General features: G+C 48.4%; 1 protein-coding gene across 8 annotated transcripts in view; it reads right to left on the reverse strand.

Moving 5' to 3' along the window:
- tpm3 (tropomyosin 3) overlaps positions 1-17,500 on the reverse strand; it is a 32,219-nt gene that overhangs the window by 10,145 nt on the left and 4,574 nt on the right. For 2 of the 8 annotated variants that reach the window (XM_061255753.1, XM_061255754.1), the window contains exons 1-5: positions 12,409-13,200; positions 7,154-7,287; positions 4,700-4,817; positions 4,487-4,557; positions 2,558-2,633 (exon numbers count right to left, since the gene is read on the reverse strand). In XM_061255753.1, coding sequence (XP_061111737.1) covers positions 2,558-2,633; positions 4,487-4,557; positions 4,700-4,817; positions 7,154-7,287; positions 12,409-12,537 — 528 coding nt within the window. In that variant the 5' untranslated portion in view covers positions 12,538-13,200. Of the gene's footprint in view, positions 1-2,557; positions 2,634-3,875; positions 3,952-4,486; positions 4,558-4,699; positions 4,818-7,153; positions 7,288-12,408; positions 13,201-17,500 lie in introns of those variants that run through there. The other 6 variants (XM_061255749.1, XM_061255750.1, XM_061255748.1 and 3 more) reach the window with 4 other exon arrangements.

Genomic DNA, 17,500 nt, shown 5'->3' on the forward strand with positions numbered 1-17,500 from the left:
TTCCCCTCCCTCCCTCCCTCCCTCCCTCCCTCCCTCCCTCCCTCCCGTTCTCTCTCTTCCTCCGAGTGAGGCCCGGGCGAACTCTGTCGTCATTTCTTCATTTCTGGGCGAGCCAGCATTCCTGCAGCTGTGCACTCAGGGCGTGGCGGTGGTTTTGTCCCGGCGTTCCGCTTTCTCTGCAGTTCCTGGTTGACAAAACCCTCTGAGTGGCTCCGAAGCTGCCCTCCTTCCCTCCCTCCCTCCCTCCCTCGCTCTTTCTTTCTCTCCCTCCCTGCAAGCCGCCAGACGCCAAACGGATCGGAACTTGCACGGAGGAATGTGCAGGGAGGCAGCTAAAAACGAGTTTTTCCCCGCAGGTCTTTAAGGGCGCAGAGCCGCAATAACACACACGTCCTCCCTTTTCCACAACCGGGCCGGACGCAAGTGAAATCCGCAAAATGGCCGCCTTCGCAGACACCGCTGTTTAGAGCGCGCCCTGCTACGCAGCGAGAAAACGCACATCCTCACTTTACCGTAGCAAGGCCTGACCTGACGTCTGCAAAACGGCGGCCCGGCCAGACGGCATCCCTTCTTCGCAGTTGTTGCTTTAAATTATCCTTAAATGGTTGTTCAATACCATCAAACTCTCCGCGCTTTCCAATTTAATCTGCCAGTATGCGGTCGGTGCGGTGGTGATTCCAGAGTCCTGTCCTGGCCATCTGTATTGTACTAACTGTATTGTCTTTGGGTGTTAAGAGGACGAGAGAAATAAGCCCGTAGGCTTTTTTTGTGGTTTTATCCTCAACAATTTTAATGGATTACTCACCTCTATGATGATGCAGTCTCATGGAATCTCTCTTATAAATAGTGAAATAATTTATGCAGCCAGTGCCATTCACCCGAACCCTGCTTCACTGCTAGCTAATGCCTTTTGCATTAGAGTGGGCAGCCTCCATTGGCAAACATTAAATTGGGATATTAAATCATAAGAGTGGCTGGTTGACTCGAGCAAAGGCAGTTTTCCATGTAGAAAAAGTTACTTGAAATTTGAGCTCCACCAAAAGTCTCTTTTCAAACCAATTTGACAATCTCGCAAGGTTTAACTACCACCATTACATTCCAAGCACTGAAATTAGCTGAAATTTTAAGAAGTTTCCTCCGCGGAAAGAAAAACCGAACGCAGGATCAAACCCTGGCCAGTTGCCAGGCTAGCTAGCGTAGTTAAATGTTACAATAAACAATCGATGTCATTGGTTGGCAACTCCCTCGCAGCTAAAACAATTAACAGAAACAGCGGCGGTTTCTCAGGAACAACAGACACAAATTTTACGCTCGAGTCAACAGATTCTTGTCCTATGAGTATCATCCATCGAAAAAAGAAAAATGATTTCCCCCGCCAAAATGGGAGGAACACATAACATCACAAAAAATGCATGCAGCATCAAAACCACACGGGCAAACCACAAATGTCTGACACAAGCAATAATGAAAACGGAAAGAATGGAATAAAAACGCAAGCAGTGAACACGGAATCACGCAAAAGGCAGCGTTAGGGGGGGGGGGGGGGAGGGGGGGGTAGTGCCGTGGTCGCCACCCCTGGTTCAGGGGGCCGCGGGCTGTTGTTGTTGCCCGGCGCTGGAGTTGCACGGCTGATCGGTTAAAGCCGTTTGAGTACACGGCAAACTCGGGGCACCTGGTTTCTCGGGGTTCTGAACCGTGTCGCCGACGTTAAAGCGAAAATAAAAACCAGCAGGCTGGGGCCAGGACAGGGGTGTCACGACTGATAGCGTTAGCGCTGGTGGCTAACCCTGAGGACGCGCCGCACAGCCATTCACGAGCTGCGTGCCCTAATAAGGACTGAGAAAAGCAGCTCTTGCCCAATCACTATGAGGTAATAACAAGGTGTTGGCCCTTCTGCTGTTGTAATTTAACACGAAAAAAACAAAAGGCTAGCAATGCAACGCACTCAAAACTGAACAGACACAAGGTGCAGCAAGGTTTTTAACGCTTTCTAGAGCAAGTGGTAAAACTGTAAATGGTTGGCATTTATACAGCGCCTTTATTCAAAGCGCTGTGAAATTAATGCGCCTCATTCTCATATATGCACTCACACACCAACGGCGATTGGCTGCCATGCAAGACACCAATCAGCTCGTGTTCAGAGTAGGTTTTTCTGGAATGTTTATTATTTATTTTTTATTCTAAGTCCGTGTTCTAGAACTGCATTGCTTAGTTACCAGTGGTGATTGTGACATCAGCATTAGAACGGCCAGCTAAGTTGGGATGGCACACCGTAAAGGGCTTGTGCGATCACACTTCCGTAACCGAAGAAACGGTTTCAACACTAGGGGGTTTCCTGGGCAGACAGCGAGGGCTTTTCTCGGCCGGGGGCAGCTCCTACAGGAAGTGCTATGACTCAGATGTTTTCGCTCAGAGACGAAACGCAATCGGGCCCAGCAGGCAGGCGGGGCTGTGGACCGATGGGTCTGGAGCAAGCAGGGACTTGCTGCATGCATGCATGCAGACACACACACACACACACACACACACTCGCCCACCACCCTCATTCCTAGCCTACCTTCTCTGCTTGGGCCTCCAGTGATTTCAGGTTATTGGTGACATTTTTGAGCTCCTCTTCCAGCTCAGCACATTTTCTGCATTTTTTTTTTACAGTTTGTTTTTATGTTGTTGTTGTTGTTGTTGTTGTTGTTGTTGTTGTTGTTGATGTTGATGTTGATGATTTGGTTTTGGTGTGGAAAGGGAGGCGGGGGGGGGGAGGGGAAAGAGACAGCAGAAAAAAGAGAAAGGGGTAGAAAAGAGTTATGGAGGAGTAAAGGGGGGGATAGGGAGGGGAGAAAGAAAGAGTGGGGGAGGGGGGGGGGGTAAGACGGGACAGATTTACGGACAAGAACAAAAACAAAACGAAAAAAAGAAGAGAGAAAAGGCATGAATTTAACCCCGCGTGGCCCCACTGTATAACACAATGACACTTTAAATACAGGACCGAGCCCCCCAGCCCGAACACGCGAAGCTCTCGGGACACGGAGAAGTGACGTTCTCCGCTCCGTTTCAGAGTTCACTCAACGCGACGAGCACACTGAACAAGAGCCGACGAGTCCTACACTGAACCGTGCCTGGAGGTAATCCCAATGTTTTCACCCAGGCCCGGCACAGGGTGCCAGATGAGCTACGCAGCAGAAACAAGCGGCCATCTTGCGTCAAATATATTACGTAAACACGCCCTCACCCAACCCCCATGCTGGTTACTTCTAGGTAGCACCACACAGATAATGCATGATGTAACGCATGATATAACAGATAATGCAAATTATCTTCCAGGGGCTGGGTCAATATTTCCGGAGCGTCTGGCGTACACATCATAGCGTGCACTTCTGCGGACTGACTTGAGTTCATGGCCTTACAACCGACCATATGCGATCGGTACCTTATCAGACGTGTGTGGTTATTTGTTGTATGACCTTGATATGCACGGTTTTGATACGTCGTTTTGGACGAAAAGCGTCTGCTACATAAAATGTAATGTAATGAGTTTCCCATTACATCAGTAGCTGGGGTGAGTGCACTCAGCATGGTTAGAGATAACGGGGGAACTGTAAGGAGAGGAGAGGGGCAGGAGTCAGTTTGGGGAAAGACAAGTAACCAGGACAGGAGAGAGAGGGAGGGGCAGCAGAGTTCACATTTTAAAAGACCGACATCCAACAGTCGGCCGTGGAGTGACTGTCCATCCAGTAGTCTCTGCATGAATTGCATATTACTTGCGCACACACACACACGCGCGCGCACACACACACACACACACACACACACACACACACACACACACACACACACACACACACACAGAGTGTGAACAGACAAATGAAAGAGGTATGTACCGTATCTACTGAGGCTTGGAGGCTCTTCAGCGTTTGGTCAAAACCCCTCATCTCCTCCTCCAATGCCCGAGCTTTGCTGTTAGTGGGCGGGGCCAGGGGGGGGGCGGGGCGGGGCACAGGTGCACATGCAGATTGAGGACAGGGGAGGGGCATGTAGGAAGAGTCCAGAAAAAAACAAAAACACATTTGAGTGGGGGAATGGGGAGACGGGTTCTGACACGTTAAGCAGCCATCAGAACGTCACGCTCTAGAGTTACGCCTCCAGGGCCGGGGACTCAAACACACAAGCACATCGGCACTAAATCGCAGAAAGACATCGTTTATGGTTAGCCTTATCGTCGTCATTAGACTGAGCACACTTATCATCAGTGTTGCTCCCACCCATCAGCCGTACACGGGTGTAAGGCCAGAAACAGGATGGTGTTCTGAGAGCTGGCTGACGATTACAATCTTCACATAGTCTCCTATTCCCTGAGGTTCCCTATACACTGAGGTTAGCTAACGTGTTCCTGTTGTGCAAGTAAAGAGCATTGTGTGTGTGTGTGTGTGTGTGTATGTATGTATGTATATATGTGTGCGTGTGTGTGTCTGCGTTTTAGAGCAGAACTCACCCCTCAGCCAGCTCAGCTCTCTCTTCTGTGCGTTCCAGGTCTCCCTCGATGATCACAAGCTTACGAGCCACCTGTACACACACACACACACAGGTACATTTCAATACTTTTATTCATGTCCACATACCAAAGTAACATCAAAGGACATAAACAATATAGACACAGCGCAGAATAATGAGGTGGACACAGACACAGACACAGACAGAAGCTCACCTCCTCGTACTTGCGGTCGGCCTCCTCAGCGATGTGCTTGGCCTCTTTCAGCTGGATCTCCTGCATCTCCATCTTCTCCTCATCCTTGAGGGCCCTGTTCTCAATCACCTTCATCCCCCTGAGAGGAAGACGAGGAAACTAATCAATCCCTCCTGCACACTGAGGGCCTAGCATCAGCTTCACTCTCCTCAATAACAACATTCTGCTCAGACTGCAGGGTTCCAAAAGAACATTCTCCCAGAGTTCTAGAATTCTGCAGATGGTCTCCCTCAGCTGACCACTTAACTCATGTTTAAACTTAAACTACCCAGTGAATCCAAATTCACAACCCAAATCCAAGGCTCTAAGGTTTGTTTCTGCAACTGGGTCCGGGCAGAGCTGAAACCCGTCATCTGAAATATCTCCGGTCCTAAGCTTCTGTTCCGAGGCACGCCTCCGCCCATCCCCCGCCCCCGCGGACACTGCGGCTTCCCACAATGCCCTGCTCCGCTCGCAGCGTTACCGGGGCGTTCTGGGAAAGAGGCGCCACGGCTGTTTTTAGTGCGGATTCCGGTCCGTGAGGTTTTTTCGAGGGCCTGGTTCTGATTCCAGCGGAGCCACGCAAACGTTTATAGCCCCTTCTGACCGCAGAGTTATGACCAGTAACGCGAGTCGGTATTTAACCGGCTCTACTTCCAGTGCAGCAGCCCCATGTGTCCGAAAGCTGGGCGTACGCACGCTAATGGCTTTCTGCGGTTCGCCAAACTCCGCGGCGTGTTTGAGAAGAAGGAAAACGAGCAAACAGAAACACAAAGCCTGCGTTTATTCGCACGTCAGAGCTGAGATTGATTCATCCTGGGTAGATCCAGGGCTCAGTGTCCTTATGTCACACCCAGCAGGACTGAAGCTGAACTGGCCTTTCAGGGACCGGGCCAGAGAGCGCACGGGGGTACTGAAACCACACAGAACCGGAACGGCACTGGATACCGAAATAGACCACGGTACCATATGAACTGAAACTGTACTGGCTAACGAAACAGCAATGGGTATAGTGTAAACTGAAACGGCACTGTTTACTGAAATGTCACTGGGTGCAGTGTGAACAGAGACACATTACATTACATTACATTATTGGCATTTGGCAGACGCTCTTATCCAGAGCGACGTACAGTTGATGAGACTATGCAGGAGACAATCCTCCCCTGGAGCAATGCAGGGTTAAGGGCCTTGCTCAAGGGCCCAACGGCTGTGTGGATCTTATTGTGGCTACACCGGGGATCGAACCGCCGACCTTGCAGGTCCCAGTCCTTTACCTTAACCACTACACTACAGACACGCCTGGATAATGAAAAGGCACCATGTAAAAGCGTTCACATGAAACGGCACTGGGTACAGTTAACTGAAACAACTGTAAACGGACTGAACCCTACTGAATTGAAGCCACCCCAGCCTGTCTCCAGCTCACAGCTGGGGCCCACGTTCCACCATCTGCTCAGAAACCCTCCTCCTCCTCCCGCACCGAGCCACCCGGTCCAGCCGCGGCTCTGAGAGACCTGTGCGCTCGTCTGGTTCTGAACCCGGTCCAGATCCTCCATCACGGGTCGATCAGCGAGCTCACAGCCTCACCCAGGTTTACTCTGGGAGTAAACCGCACCGGGGAAAAGTGTCGGGCTGTACACGCCAGCGCACACAAACATTCCCCCTCAAGCCCCAATGACTTTGCATGCGTTGGGCATCGGGCCAAATTAAGTCTTTCCCAGGGGTTTATGCTCATATGACTGACTGTTCTTCCCAAGATATGATCGATGAGCCACAACGAAATGGAAACACGATTAAAGGCACACTATTCAGGATTTCCTTAGCCTTGCCGTGGTCCTGGGTTTATAGTCAAAGAAGTCTCCTCCTCCAAATTCCACCCTGCCCACCCACCTCTGACTTCATATTGTATATGCGCCTTTATTTTAATAAACCCGTTTAGGTTTTTTTTTTATAGCATTTGAGTCAGCATTGAGAAAAAGCAATTCCACAGTTAGCTCCGTTATTTATTCATTTATTTATGTATAATTGTCGAGTCATTGTCGACGCCCCCAAACCCTGACCCCGCCCCCCAGCCCACCTCTAACCCTAACCCCGGCGTGCCCCGCCCACCTCTAACCCTAACCCCGGGCGTGCCCCGCCCACCTCTAACCCTAACCCCGGGCGTGCCCCGCCCACCTCTAACCCTAACCCCGGCGTGCCCCGCCCACCTCTAACCCTAACCCCGGCGTGCCCCGCCCACCTCTAACCCTAACCCCGGCGTGCCCCGCCCACCTCTAACCCTAACCCCGGGCGTGCCCCGCCCACCTCTAACCCTAACCCCGGGCGTGCCCCGCCCACCTCTAACCCTAAACCCCGGCGTGCCTCGCCCACCTCTAACCCTAACCCCCGGCGTGCCTCGCCCACCTCTAACCCTAACCCCCGGCGTGCCTCGCCCACCTCTCGCTCTCGTCGGCTGATTTCTCGGCCTCCTCCAGCTTCTGCAGGGCGGTGGCCAGACGCTCCTGGGCCCGGTCCAGCTCCTCCTCCACCAGCTGGATACGCCTGTTCAGGGAGGCCACCTCTGCCTCAGCCTATCAGGAGGAGGAGAGAGAGTTAACACACAGAGACACACAAGCACACATTGTGTACTCTCCACATACATACACATCACACCTGGGTCAAATGCATGATCATTTCGGATTCAAATACTTTTCGGCGCTCGATCGGTCTTGACTGGCAACCTGATCGAACCAAGGCGGGCTTCGCACTATTTCAGAATATTCCATAGCAAGTCCATGGAATCTGCAATATGTGTCGGGTAATGCAAGGTAATATACGCCTTGCTATAGTGAACACTTTATTTTAGATGATAACAGTGTGAACTTTCTACACCAGAGACGGGTGATTATGATCAATAAAGTTAATCCAGCAACGAAGAAGCAGAGGCGGATAAGGAAAGGAGCTAACAGCTAGCTGTGAGAAATGCAAGTGAAATAAAGGCGATCAGAAAACAAACAATGAGTTGTTAGTTTTATTTGACTGTTACTACCTGCCAGCTAGCGAGTTAACCAGCTAGATCCAACTTTTAAGAGATTAGCTATCTGATTAGCAAGAACATGTGTTGTTTCTTACCAACTAGCACACACGATGACACATATACCTGTGTCCACATACATGCACATCTGTGAGCGCACGCACGCGCACACACACACACACACACACACACACACAGCCAAGCTGGAACACATAGCTGTGAGGGTGGAGGCAGGTTGGAACTTGGAACACCCCATTATGACATCAGTCAGACGGAATGTTTGTGAACTCTGAACCCAGCACAGGATGACATCACACATCCTGCCACATGGTGTGAATGACTGCAGATTTCTTATCAGTTTAGTCAGCAATTCAGACAAAGGAAACGCAGTGGTGGGGGGTTTGTGTGTGTGTGTGGGGATGGGTTAGGGTCTAGTCAACTGAACATTCCATCTTGAGAGCCAAACGTTATTCCCATAGCACAGAAGACACATCCCAGGTGAATCAACCATTACATGCAAGGCCTCGGTAAAATCTCTTGCCACTATAAAGGGGTCAGACCAGGCCCAATCATTTACTCTGGCGGGCTGGTGTGAAAGTGACGACGTGGTGTAAAAGCCGCGGCTTTGCTGACCCAGACTGCCCCTATCCGGAAACAAACCGGAGCGGGATGGAATGTCCTGGAATTCCGTTCAGGGAATCCTTTTCCAAGCGCTGTCGATCGAGGGCAGAAAATGTAACAGCCCAGTGTGTGTGTGTGTGTGTGTTAATAAGTGTGTGTGGGTGTATGTGTACACGCTAGAGAGAGTGTGTGTCAGAGGAAGAGGGAGGATGTCACAATGATGCAGACAGGGGGAGGGAGGGAGAGACTGCCAAAGATGGACAGATCAGGACAAAGGAGAGAAATGGGAACGGTGATCCGCATACCTGTCAGCCATGACTAATAACACCAGAACCTCCCCGACCGACACACACACACACACACCTCTGCCAAGGCTCTTAATACCATATGAAGTAGTACTTTGGCACTATACATGCTGGGAGACTGCAAACTAGTCGCACTTAAGCACAGCGGATTATTCCATGCTGAACTTTAAAAACGGAAAGAACTTTCAAAGTATATAATTATTTGGCTCGTACAGCAAAACGCCGTCTGACAGCTAGTTGGCCAAGCGACATTAGGTTCTCGCATCCGGTACGTTTTCCTGGTTTTAGCGTTCAGGCTCTCTTTGTTCGTGTGAGAATGAGTAGATTGATTGATCTTTTACAGATTGCAGGGAGTCCCCAGGGCGGGCGGAACTCCCGCTCCAGAGGTGGTAAAGGGGAGCCTGGCATTCCGAGGCGGGTGGTAATTGGGGACAGCGGGAACGTAAATCACAGGGTTAGGGAGCGGAATGCGAAAAACGGGCCTTCGGGTCTCCTCATTCACATCCCTAATCTGGTCAACAAAAGCGGCCGTTTTTTTTTTTAAAGACCAGAATGTCAACTTCCGTACAACTAGGCCTAGTTCCCATCTCTGCTCAAGGCCGGTCATAGAACAAGGGCACTCCGTAAGGATGGTAATCAAAATCGGTCACGAGAACTGCTCTGGAGAAGAATACATCCAGGTATAGCTGTATCCTCCCTGTACGGTTATGAAGAATTTACTAAATTGAGGAAAGTGAATTTTCATTTCAGCTCATCTTTAAAGGAAAACAGAAATGTTTTTTTGTTTTTTTAAACTTCAGACAGGGGAAAAAGCAGAGAAGGTTACAAGATCACACATGGTCTCGTCAATGCTGGATTAAATTACTGTTACTGCCCAATTTCCAGATTTTTGCAGCCACAGGAAAGGACCCATTCGCTTAAATCAGAGCCTGAATGGCGTCTCAGTGTCGGCGTTTAATAAGATCTGCGCATAGCAGCAGTGGCTATGGTGAGCAAAGCCAGCGTTGAAGACAGACAGACAGAGATCGCAGCCAAGTGGCTTAACCATTTGAGGAGTAAGGATTTCCACCCCACCACACAGCGTTCTAGAACGGCTTTTAGCCCTTTGTAGAGCAGGTTTTTTGGAATGTTTATTTTTCAAAATTCTAAGTCAGTGTTCTCAAACGCCATTGCTGACAATTAGCAGTAGTGATCGTTAGATTAGAACGTTGGTTTAAGAACGCCCTAATCACATAGCCGCGATCTCACACCATAAAGGGTGAGTTTCCATTAGCGATTGTGACGTCAGCGCAGGAATGTTCGGTAAAAGAGCATTCTCGCCCGCGCGTCTGCGACCTCGCACCACAAAGGGTTAATGACACAGAAAGGCCAACCCCGCAGGGCTGTTGTAAGGGCAGGATGCATCATAAACCGGGGAAGGAACCGCAGAGTGTAGACATTTTCTCCTGCGGGGCACTGCAGGACAGAGCACGGTTGCTACATGCCCCCGTTTCATCTGAGCAATGGTCTGCATATTTCTGCATTCTAACACACCTTAAAACTTCCTTTCCCTGGGGATTAGGGTTGGGAACGGCACTCGATCCAAAACAAGTTTCAGCTGCTCCAGGTTTTACTCCGTGCCGTTACAGCTCATAGTCTTGTGGCTACGGTGCTTGACTGGGAACTAGAGGGTTGGTGGTCGGTGGTGTAGCCACAATAAGATCTGTGCGGCTTGAGCAAGGCCCTTGACCCTCACATCGCTCCAGGGGGGATTGGTGCCCGCTTAGTCTAATCAACTGTATGTTGCATTGGATAAAAGCATCAGCATCCATGTTAGAGAGGAAGCTGCCTGCATCTACATTTAGTTGTTCTTCGCTCTGGATAAGAGCGTCTGCTAAATTCCTGTACATTAACCTGCTCCTAGCACAAACTGGAATGGCTCAAATAGACATGCAACAGGAGTACCCGGTCCACCTCTGTTGTGGATTACTGTGTAAAAAAAAAAAATGCTCTCAGTTTTTCTAATACCTCATTAAAGAATGGTACCATTTCAAGGGACGATAAAAACTCGTTCAAATGACGTCAGTACAGCACGAAGCGGGGGGACCCGGAAACGACCAACAGCGTCTCCAGAATGCTCAAATAAAATGGCCTACTCTTCGGAGACTGCGAGAAGAGGGGCGTCGGACTCTCGATGAAGGGAGTACCCTTTATTGTTATAGGTCAGCAGGGAGTCCCTAATTCATCGATCTAACGCACTGCAAGCAAGTCCTTCGCGTTCAAACTCAAAATATCGCACCCTCCGTTCATAAACATGCCACTCTTTTACAGTGCGAGGACCGTTGGCCTGTTATTCCAATAGCACAATAGTTATTATGAAACGTACAATGACATTAATATTACAACAGCAATATGCCAATAAGCACACAAGACGGCTTATTCGCTATTACAATGATGCTCCAGGTAGCAGTGGGCTAACTATAGAGCTGACTTAGAGAACCAATTTCGCAGCCAAGCGTTACGTTTCAATTTAAATATTCATAATTAATATTCGTTAGGAAAGCCGACTGATAAACAGAGCGATGAAAGTGATTGGATGACGGCATTTCGCTGCAGAACACTTGCCAGCCACTTGCTGGAGTTGGAAAGAGATATGCAATTTAACTAGTTAAACTTTGGTTAACTGCCTGGTCGTACCTACTGTGAAAACCAGACAGGAAATTTGGGCCAGAACACAAGGGGAACCGCCCAACCCCCTGAGGTGGAACCTGGTTTTAACGCCTGGTCAAACACGCGACGCCACTCCCTGAAACACTGCGCTTGGGGCTGGGGGCTTGGTTTTCCCATGTTGGGAACAGTGGCCACTATAGGTGGTCCAAAACGTCATCCATCGGGTCAACCACCGCTAAAGCACTAACCGAGCCCGACCCTGTTGAGCCCGACCCTGTTGAGCCCGACCCTGTTTCGGTAACCAAGAAAGTAACGTTATAAACTTGACTTAGAGCAGAAGGCAGCGAAAGGGCGGCGTGGTTAGTCGGTGTAGAATAATGTTAAATAGGCTACACATCCTGTTCGCTTAATCCGCATGCATTCTCCGTCACATGAGTTGCTCGCTCCTGCGGTCTCCGTTCAGGCAAAAGAACACCAAATAAATAAATTATTTTTTTATTTTTACATTTTAGTTAGCTAAAGTTGCTAGTCTACTCTTTCGTCGCGAAAGATATGTGGACAGGCAATGGCCACAAGATAAAAGCGTTAGGCTAATTTACGCAGTCATAACTTTCCCATGTGACAATCTATGCAAATGTGGAAATTTCTTTGGTGTTCTTTCTGAAACTCATATCGGCCTAATGTGATATTAGGTAACATAGCAGCATAGCCTATAGGCGGTTACAGTGAGGGCCCAGGCAGGTTAAGACACACAAAGGCCTACTTTGAATGATGAGCGACTTCCAGGTATTTTGGTATTTTGCCATTTTGAGTGTTGAAACTGGAGTTTCACTTTTTGACATAACTGGTAGCCTAACATACAGCCCAAATGCAATCAATACGGTAATATCCGATTATTTGGACGGAATGAATGTCCGACTAGTAGGCCAAATTAAAATCAGGATGTGCCCACTGGCGAAAAAATATAGCTAGCGTATAAGTTAGGCTAACTTAGGCTATAGTTTATGCTTTCGCTGCAGGTGAGAAATCACTTCTTAACCACAAACAGTTCAGAAAAAAATCGAAGTCATTCATCAAAAGGCGTCAAAGTTCCAGATAGCTACCTGTTCCCTTAACTGTTTTTCCTCTTCGACTTCTCTCTGTAAAAGTTGGGCTCTCTCCTCCGCTTCGTCCGCCTGTTGCTGGAGAACCTTGATCTTTCGCTTGACAGCATCGATGCTGCTCACGGCCATTTTCCCACAAGGATGGTTTGGTTTTCGGTTAAAAAGAAATTGTCGGTTATCTAGCAAGCGGGATAGCTGCCGAGTTGTAGACGCCTGTGTCAGCTATGAAACAAATCAAGAGAAGCGACTGGCGCGCTGTGTCCCAACTTGAAGAGTAGTCACGCTATAGTTTACCGTATTCCGGCGAAGAAGCTACGCCCGACCAATGAATCAAACTAGCGGGTGACTACAGACTATTCAGTTACCACTTCTGCAAGAAAAAAAAATCTCGCTACCAATCTTGATCGAGGTCAGCCACACACCTGAATCAAATAATGTTACAAATCACCCGAATATAAATGTGCTTAAATCCAAGTTACTTTTCGCTACAATTGAAATATGTCGCTGGATTAATGAGTCAGGGATAACTTGCTGTCCGAGTTGGGTTGCAGATGAAACGACTATTGTTCTACTGAGCTAACGCAAAGAAAAAAAACTTTTTGTTTTATATCTAGTTGGCTAGCTTGTCCAGTCCAGTTGGTTTCCGAGATGGAAAACTGTTTCCACTGCCGTTTCAGTTCCAGCGTCTTGCAGGCAGACACATTCAACTGTCAGGAATGTCTGTAATGTGCACTCCCTTCTCTCGCTCTCTATTCTTCCCCCCAAAAAAACTCCTATCGCCGTCTCCACTTTCTCTGTTCTTCCTTCTTTCAGCTTACTTCCGGTTTACTCCACCCTGTCTGCGATGCTGGACTGCGGGGGGGCTCCTCCCAACTTTTAAATCTCAAAAAAGTTACAAACGTTCACGAATTAAACAGTCTTTTCAGAGAGAACGGCAATCGCTGTCCCAGGTAAAAGATTAACTACAGTTTTACGGCCATCTTCCACCGAAATTATCATTGCTTCATTGCCCCTTGCCTCGGTGTGGAGGTGGAAAAAACGAATCTCCTTAAAGGAAATGGCTAATAAATACTGATAACATGTATAGGTTCTGTCAGGTAGGCTGGGTTGGGTGAGAGAGGGCATGCTAAAATAAAGTCGCGTCTTTGTCATTAGAGTTAACCAACCGTATTAAACTTTTAAGGTTTCAGTTCGGGCGCGCATTTGAATGTTTCTGAAGTGCCTATGGTGGCACGAATCAGGCTTATTCTTTCTGCCTTTACCACACCATCTGTGCGCCTGGCGGCGCCACGGAAGATGCATGCCATTTGCCACTATAGTGTGCGCCTGCGCAGGCGAACGAGCTCAGCCACTCGGCTGTGTTTCAACCAGATCTTATATTTTCATGCCTATCAGGTTCTTATTTGGAACTCCCCCGGGATAGAGAACATCGCCGCTCAGTTGCACAACACCGGTGGATGAAAGCGCACAGAAACACGTATGCACAGATCCACTTAGTCAGCCTCGGTAAAGCATCACGTTCAAGAAATGTATAACGCTTTAATACTGAGGTAAATTCACATCACATAGCCATTTGGCGAAATCTATATACTTTATTACTTTATTGCCCCCCTCACGTGCGATGCCATTCATTGGCCGTTGTACAGTCATTACATTACCAGTAGATGTCGCTAGATGTCCACATACAAACTACATCCGGGGAAATTTGGTAAGCTATGCAGGTGTGTTTCCGGAAACATAGTGGTAGTTCCACCCTTTCAAACAACATTACAACTATCAAAGCCACTGCTACATTGCTTCTCTTCCATTTCCACCCAAATCTCCTTTGCCAGGCGGCAAAACGTTAGGTGTGGCATTATTTCCTTTTACAGATTACTACAGATTTTCTCTCTCTACTAAAACTGTCTCTATACCAATACTCTTTTCAGTGCTTGTAAAATGGCATAGTTCACCTCCATTCCTCAGGTAGCCCAAGGCACTCTACAGCTGTTCATTTCTACTTCTTATCTTATCTTTTTTTACTTTTATCAAAATTCCAGGAGAGGTTATCTGTACCATCTCCAAAGGTAAATTCCTGTTTTAGTTTTTTTTCTAGCATGTTTTCCAGCAGTGTTGCTCGTCTCTCAGTCCCATTGCTCGTCAATGCTTATTGCCTGTCGTGCACCTTGATAATTGTCTCATTTTGCAGCAGATTGTCTATTGTATCACAAATGCCTAAGCACTTTGAATATACTGTACAAGAAACGCTTCATTAATAATGTGCATTATTATTAGATGGTGATAGTCTTGCACGAGAAGGCTTTTACCTCAATTTTATGGTTTTTACAGCCTTTTCGTCAAAGATTTATACAATATATACATTTTAATTAAATGCTGTAGTATTAATAACTTATTTGGCCTGTCTCCCAGCCCTTGTTCTACTATGGGTGATGTTATCTTATCCTTGTGCTGTCACTACCTTCTTCTCAGGCAATTTCTCATCTATCCTTTTTGCTCATTTTAAACATGTTTAATAGCCTATATCTCTGGTCAATGTACATTTGCAGAAATTTATTTATTTATTTATTACTAATTTGGCACCCAACATGGGGCTAAACATGTCCAATTCCCACCCTAATGCTAAAAAGCCTTTGAGCTGCATTTTGATGTATGAAAGATGCAATATAAATACATCTATTATAATTAATATTCATTTGAAATGGCCAACTACCTGCAACCACAGATCGTGTGCAAACCGCACTGCCGACTCCGGAGAATATAAACGTCCATAGTTCACCTCCGCAAGTACCTAATAGACCAGCAGCGGTCACTAGATACTGATGAAATGCGGACCCCAAACTCAATGAACCCTCCCATGCCCATACAGGGCAGCCTGAAGCCTAGAGGCTGAGGGACATGACTGGGACCTGGCAGGTTTGTGGTTCAAGCCCCGGTTGGGGCCTTGAGCGAGGCCCTTAACCCTGCATTGCTCCAGGGGGGACTGTCCCCTGCTTAGTCTAATCAACTGTCAGCCACCTTGGATAAAAGCAAACTATTTATTTGATTTATACCCAGGTCAACACATTCAGCAATTTTCAGCCGCAGTTGGCTCTGGCCTGGTCTGACTTAAGACCCAAAGACCGTGGGGCTCATAGACAGACATTTACGTTAGCATTTATTCCCTGACATTATTGTTTTCAGTGGCTATATTTAATTCTGCAATATGTGATTTGCACATTTCTCATAGTTACACACTGTGCCACATCTGTTACTAGACAACCTGAATACAAAATACAAGTATGTCTGTCTGTCTTACAAGGTTTTAGGCTTGGAGACAAGCTACACTAAGACCTCTGGGGGGGCCCCGTTTCAGTAACGTACAGCGGATCTCAGTACAGCCGTATTAATGCTCCTTTAAGCATATTGAAGTGTGAGGATGTAAACAGAGGCCCCGGCACGCTCATGAGACCGGTGGTAATTACAGTAATAACACCGCTAATTATTACACTAATCCCCTGCCTCTGCATACAAGATGTCAGCTGACCAATCAGAATGCCCGGCTGTCTAAATGAATTTCACCTTGGCCTTGGGGGGACGGGCAATGAAATCGGAGAGTGGCTCTTTGGGGCAGGCGGTGTCGGGGTGGCGTTTCGGGGGGGGTGGGGGTTTTGTGGCACACTCCAGGGTGTCACAGCTCACTAGTACCTCCCTAGTCATCCCAAATTTGTGGCCACGTTTTCGTTACAAAAGCCGTGGGCTACCGTACGGCTGGGGTTGATACAAATAAAGTTTAGATGAGGGACGGAGGCGAGTTTAATACGCTTTCCCCTCCTCTTTCAACGTCTCCCTCGTTGGTATTGAGACACGACAACATTCCTTTTTACTCCCGGCTGTAAAATCCAGCTATGCCAGCTCGAAAATTGAGCTGGTCACGCTGGCCTAGCTGGGCATGAGCTGGTAAACCAGGCAAGGCCTCGACAGGGACCCAACTCTTAACATAGCAAGAACAGGGGAAAGGTTTTTATTGTTTTTTTGTCTCAACAACTGTTCATCCTCCTGCAGACGGGAGGATGGGGGCATGGGGGGGGGGGGGGCAGGGATGCCAAGTCCTCTTTTAGATGTCCACTTGGCCTCTTTGACAACAGCTGTCTATCGTCTCACAGATAGAGAATGGCATGTCCTTCTGTTTTTTAGTTTTTTTGGCATCACAGACAGGTATATAGTGTTGGCAAGGTGGCGGGAGGGAGGTATTTCACATGCTAATCCTCTTTTAGGTCATGGCTGAAGTTTAAGGGGTCAGGGGGTGGAGGGGGGCGGATGGTATTTGGCATGGTGTCCCCAGTTTCCGTGGCCCACAGAGAAAGCCAAGGGAGCAGTATTTGGCATGCTCTCCTGGGTCTCTCTCTTCCACAGGGAGACAGACGAGGGGGGGCAGGATCTCCTACTGTGTGTGTTTCAATCTATGTATGCCGACTTCTTCCCCAAAACATCACACAGACACACACTCTCTCTCTCACACACACATAGACACACACACACACACTCACACACACACACACCCTGCTCTCAGCCTGCCTGTTTTAAGCCCCTCAGGTATTTTGGCATGGGCCAGTCCCTGCATGACTTCTCCATAACAAGGCACACTATTATTACAACAGGTGCAGCTGCTATATGCAGAGCCCCGCCGGCATCCAGACAAAACATTCAATCACCGTCGCCGATGGCAACGAGGTGACGGGCGGCGGCGCGGGGGGGTGGGGGGGGGGGAGAGGCTATACACATCGTATAGCCTCTCTCTGATTCCGATAAACCTGACGCCCAGATCTCCAAGCCTGGCCATGTACGCATCGCTCCATGCCTCCCTACAGAACACTACACATGTTTAGTCGGGAGAAGGACCATATTTGAGGTTTCTGGGCAGGGGTGCGTGGACTGATGTCCTGAGCTGGGGACAAAAGCAAGGCCAGGGGTGTCCAATCACGTGTATGCAGGGTTTTATTCCAGCCAATCACAACACCTCCTGATTTCACCGATGAGCGTCTCTCCTGTCTGGTGAAAGGTGTGTTAGTGAAATCATGCCACATGATTGGACACCATTGGGCAAGAATAGCTT

Source organism: Conger conger, chromosome 9, assembly GCF_963514075.1.
Source record: "Conger conger chromosome 9, fConCon1.1, whole genome shotgun sequence".
In the NCBI taxonomy this organism is placed as follows: Eukaryota; Metazoa; Chordata; class Actinopteri; order Anguilliformes; family Congridae; genus Conger; species Conger conger.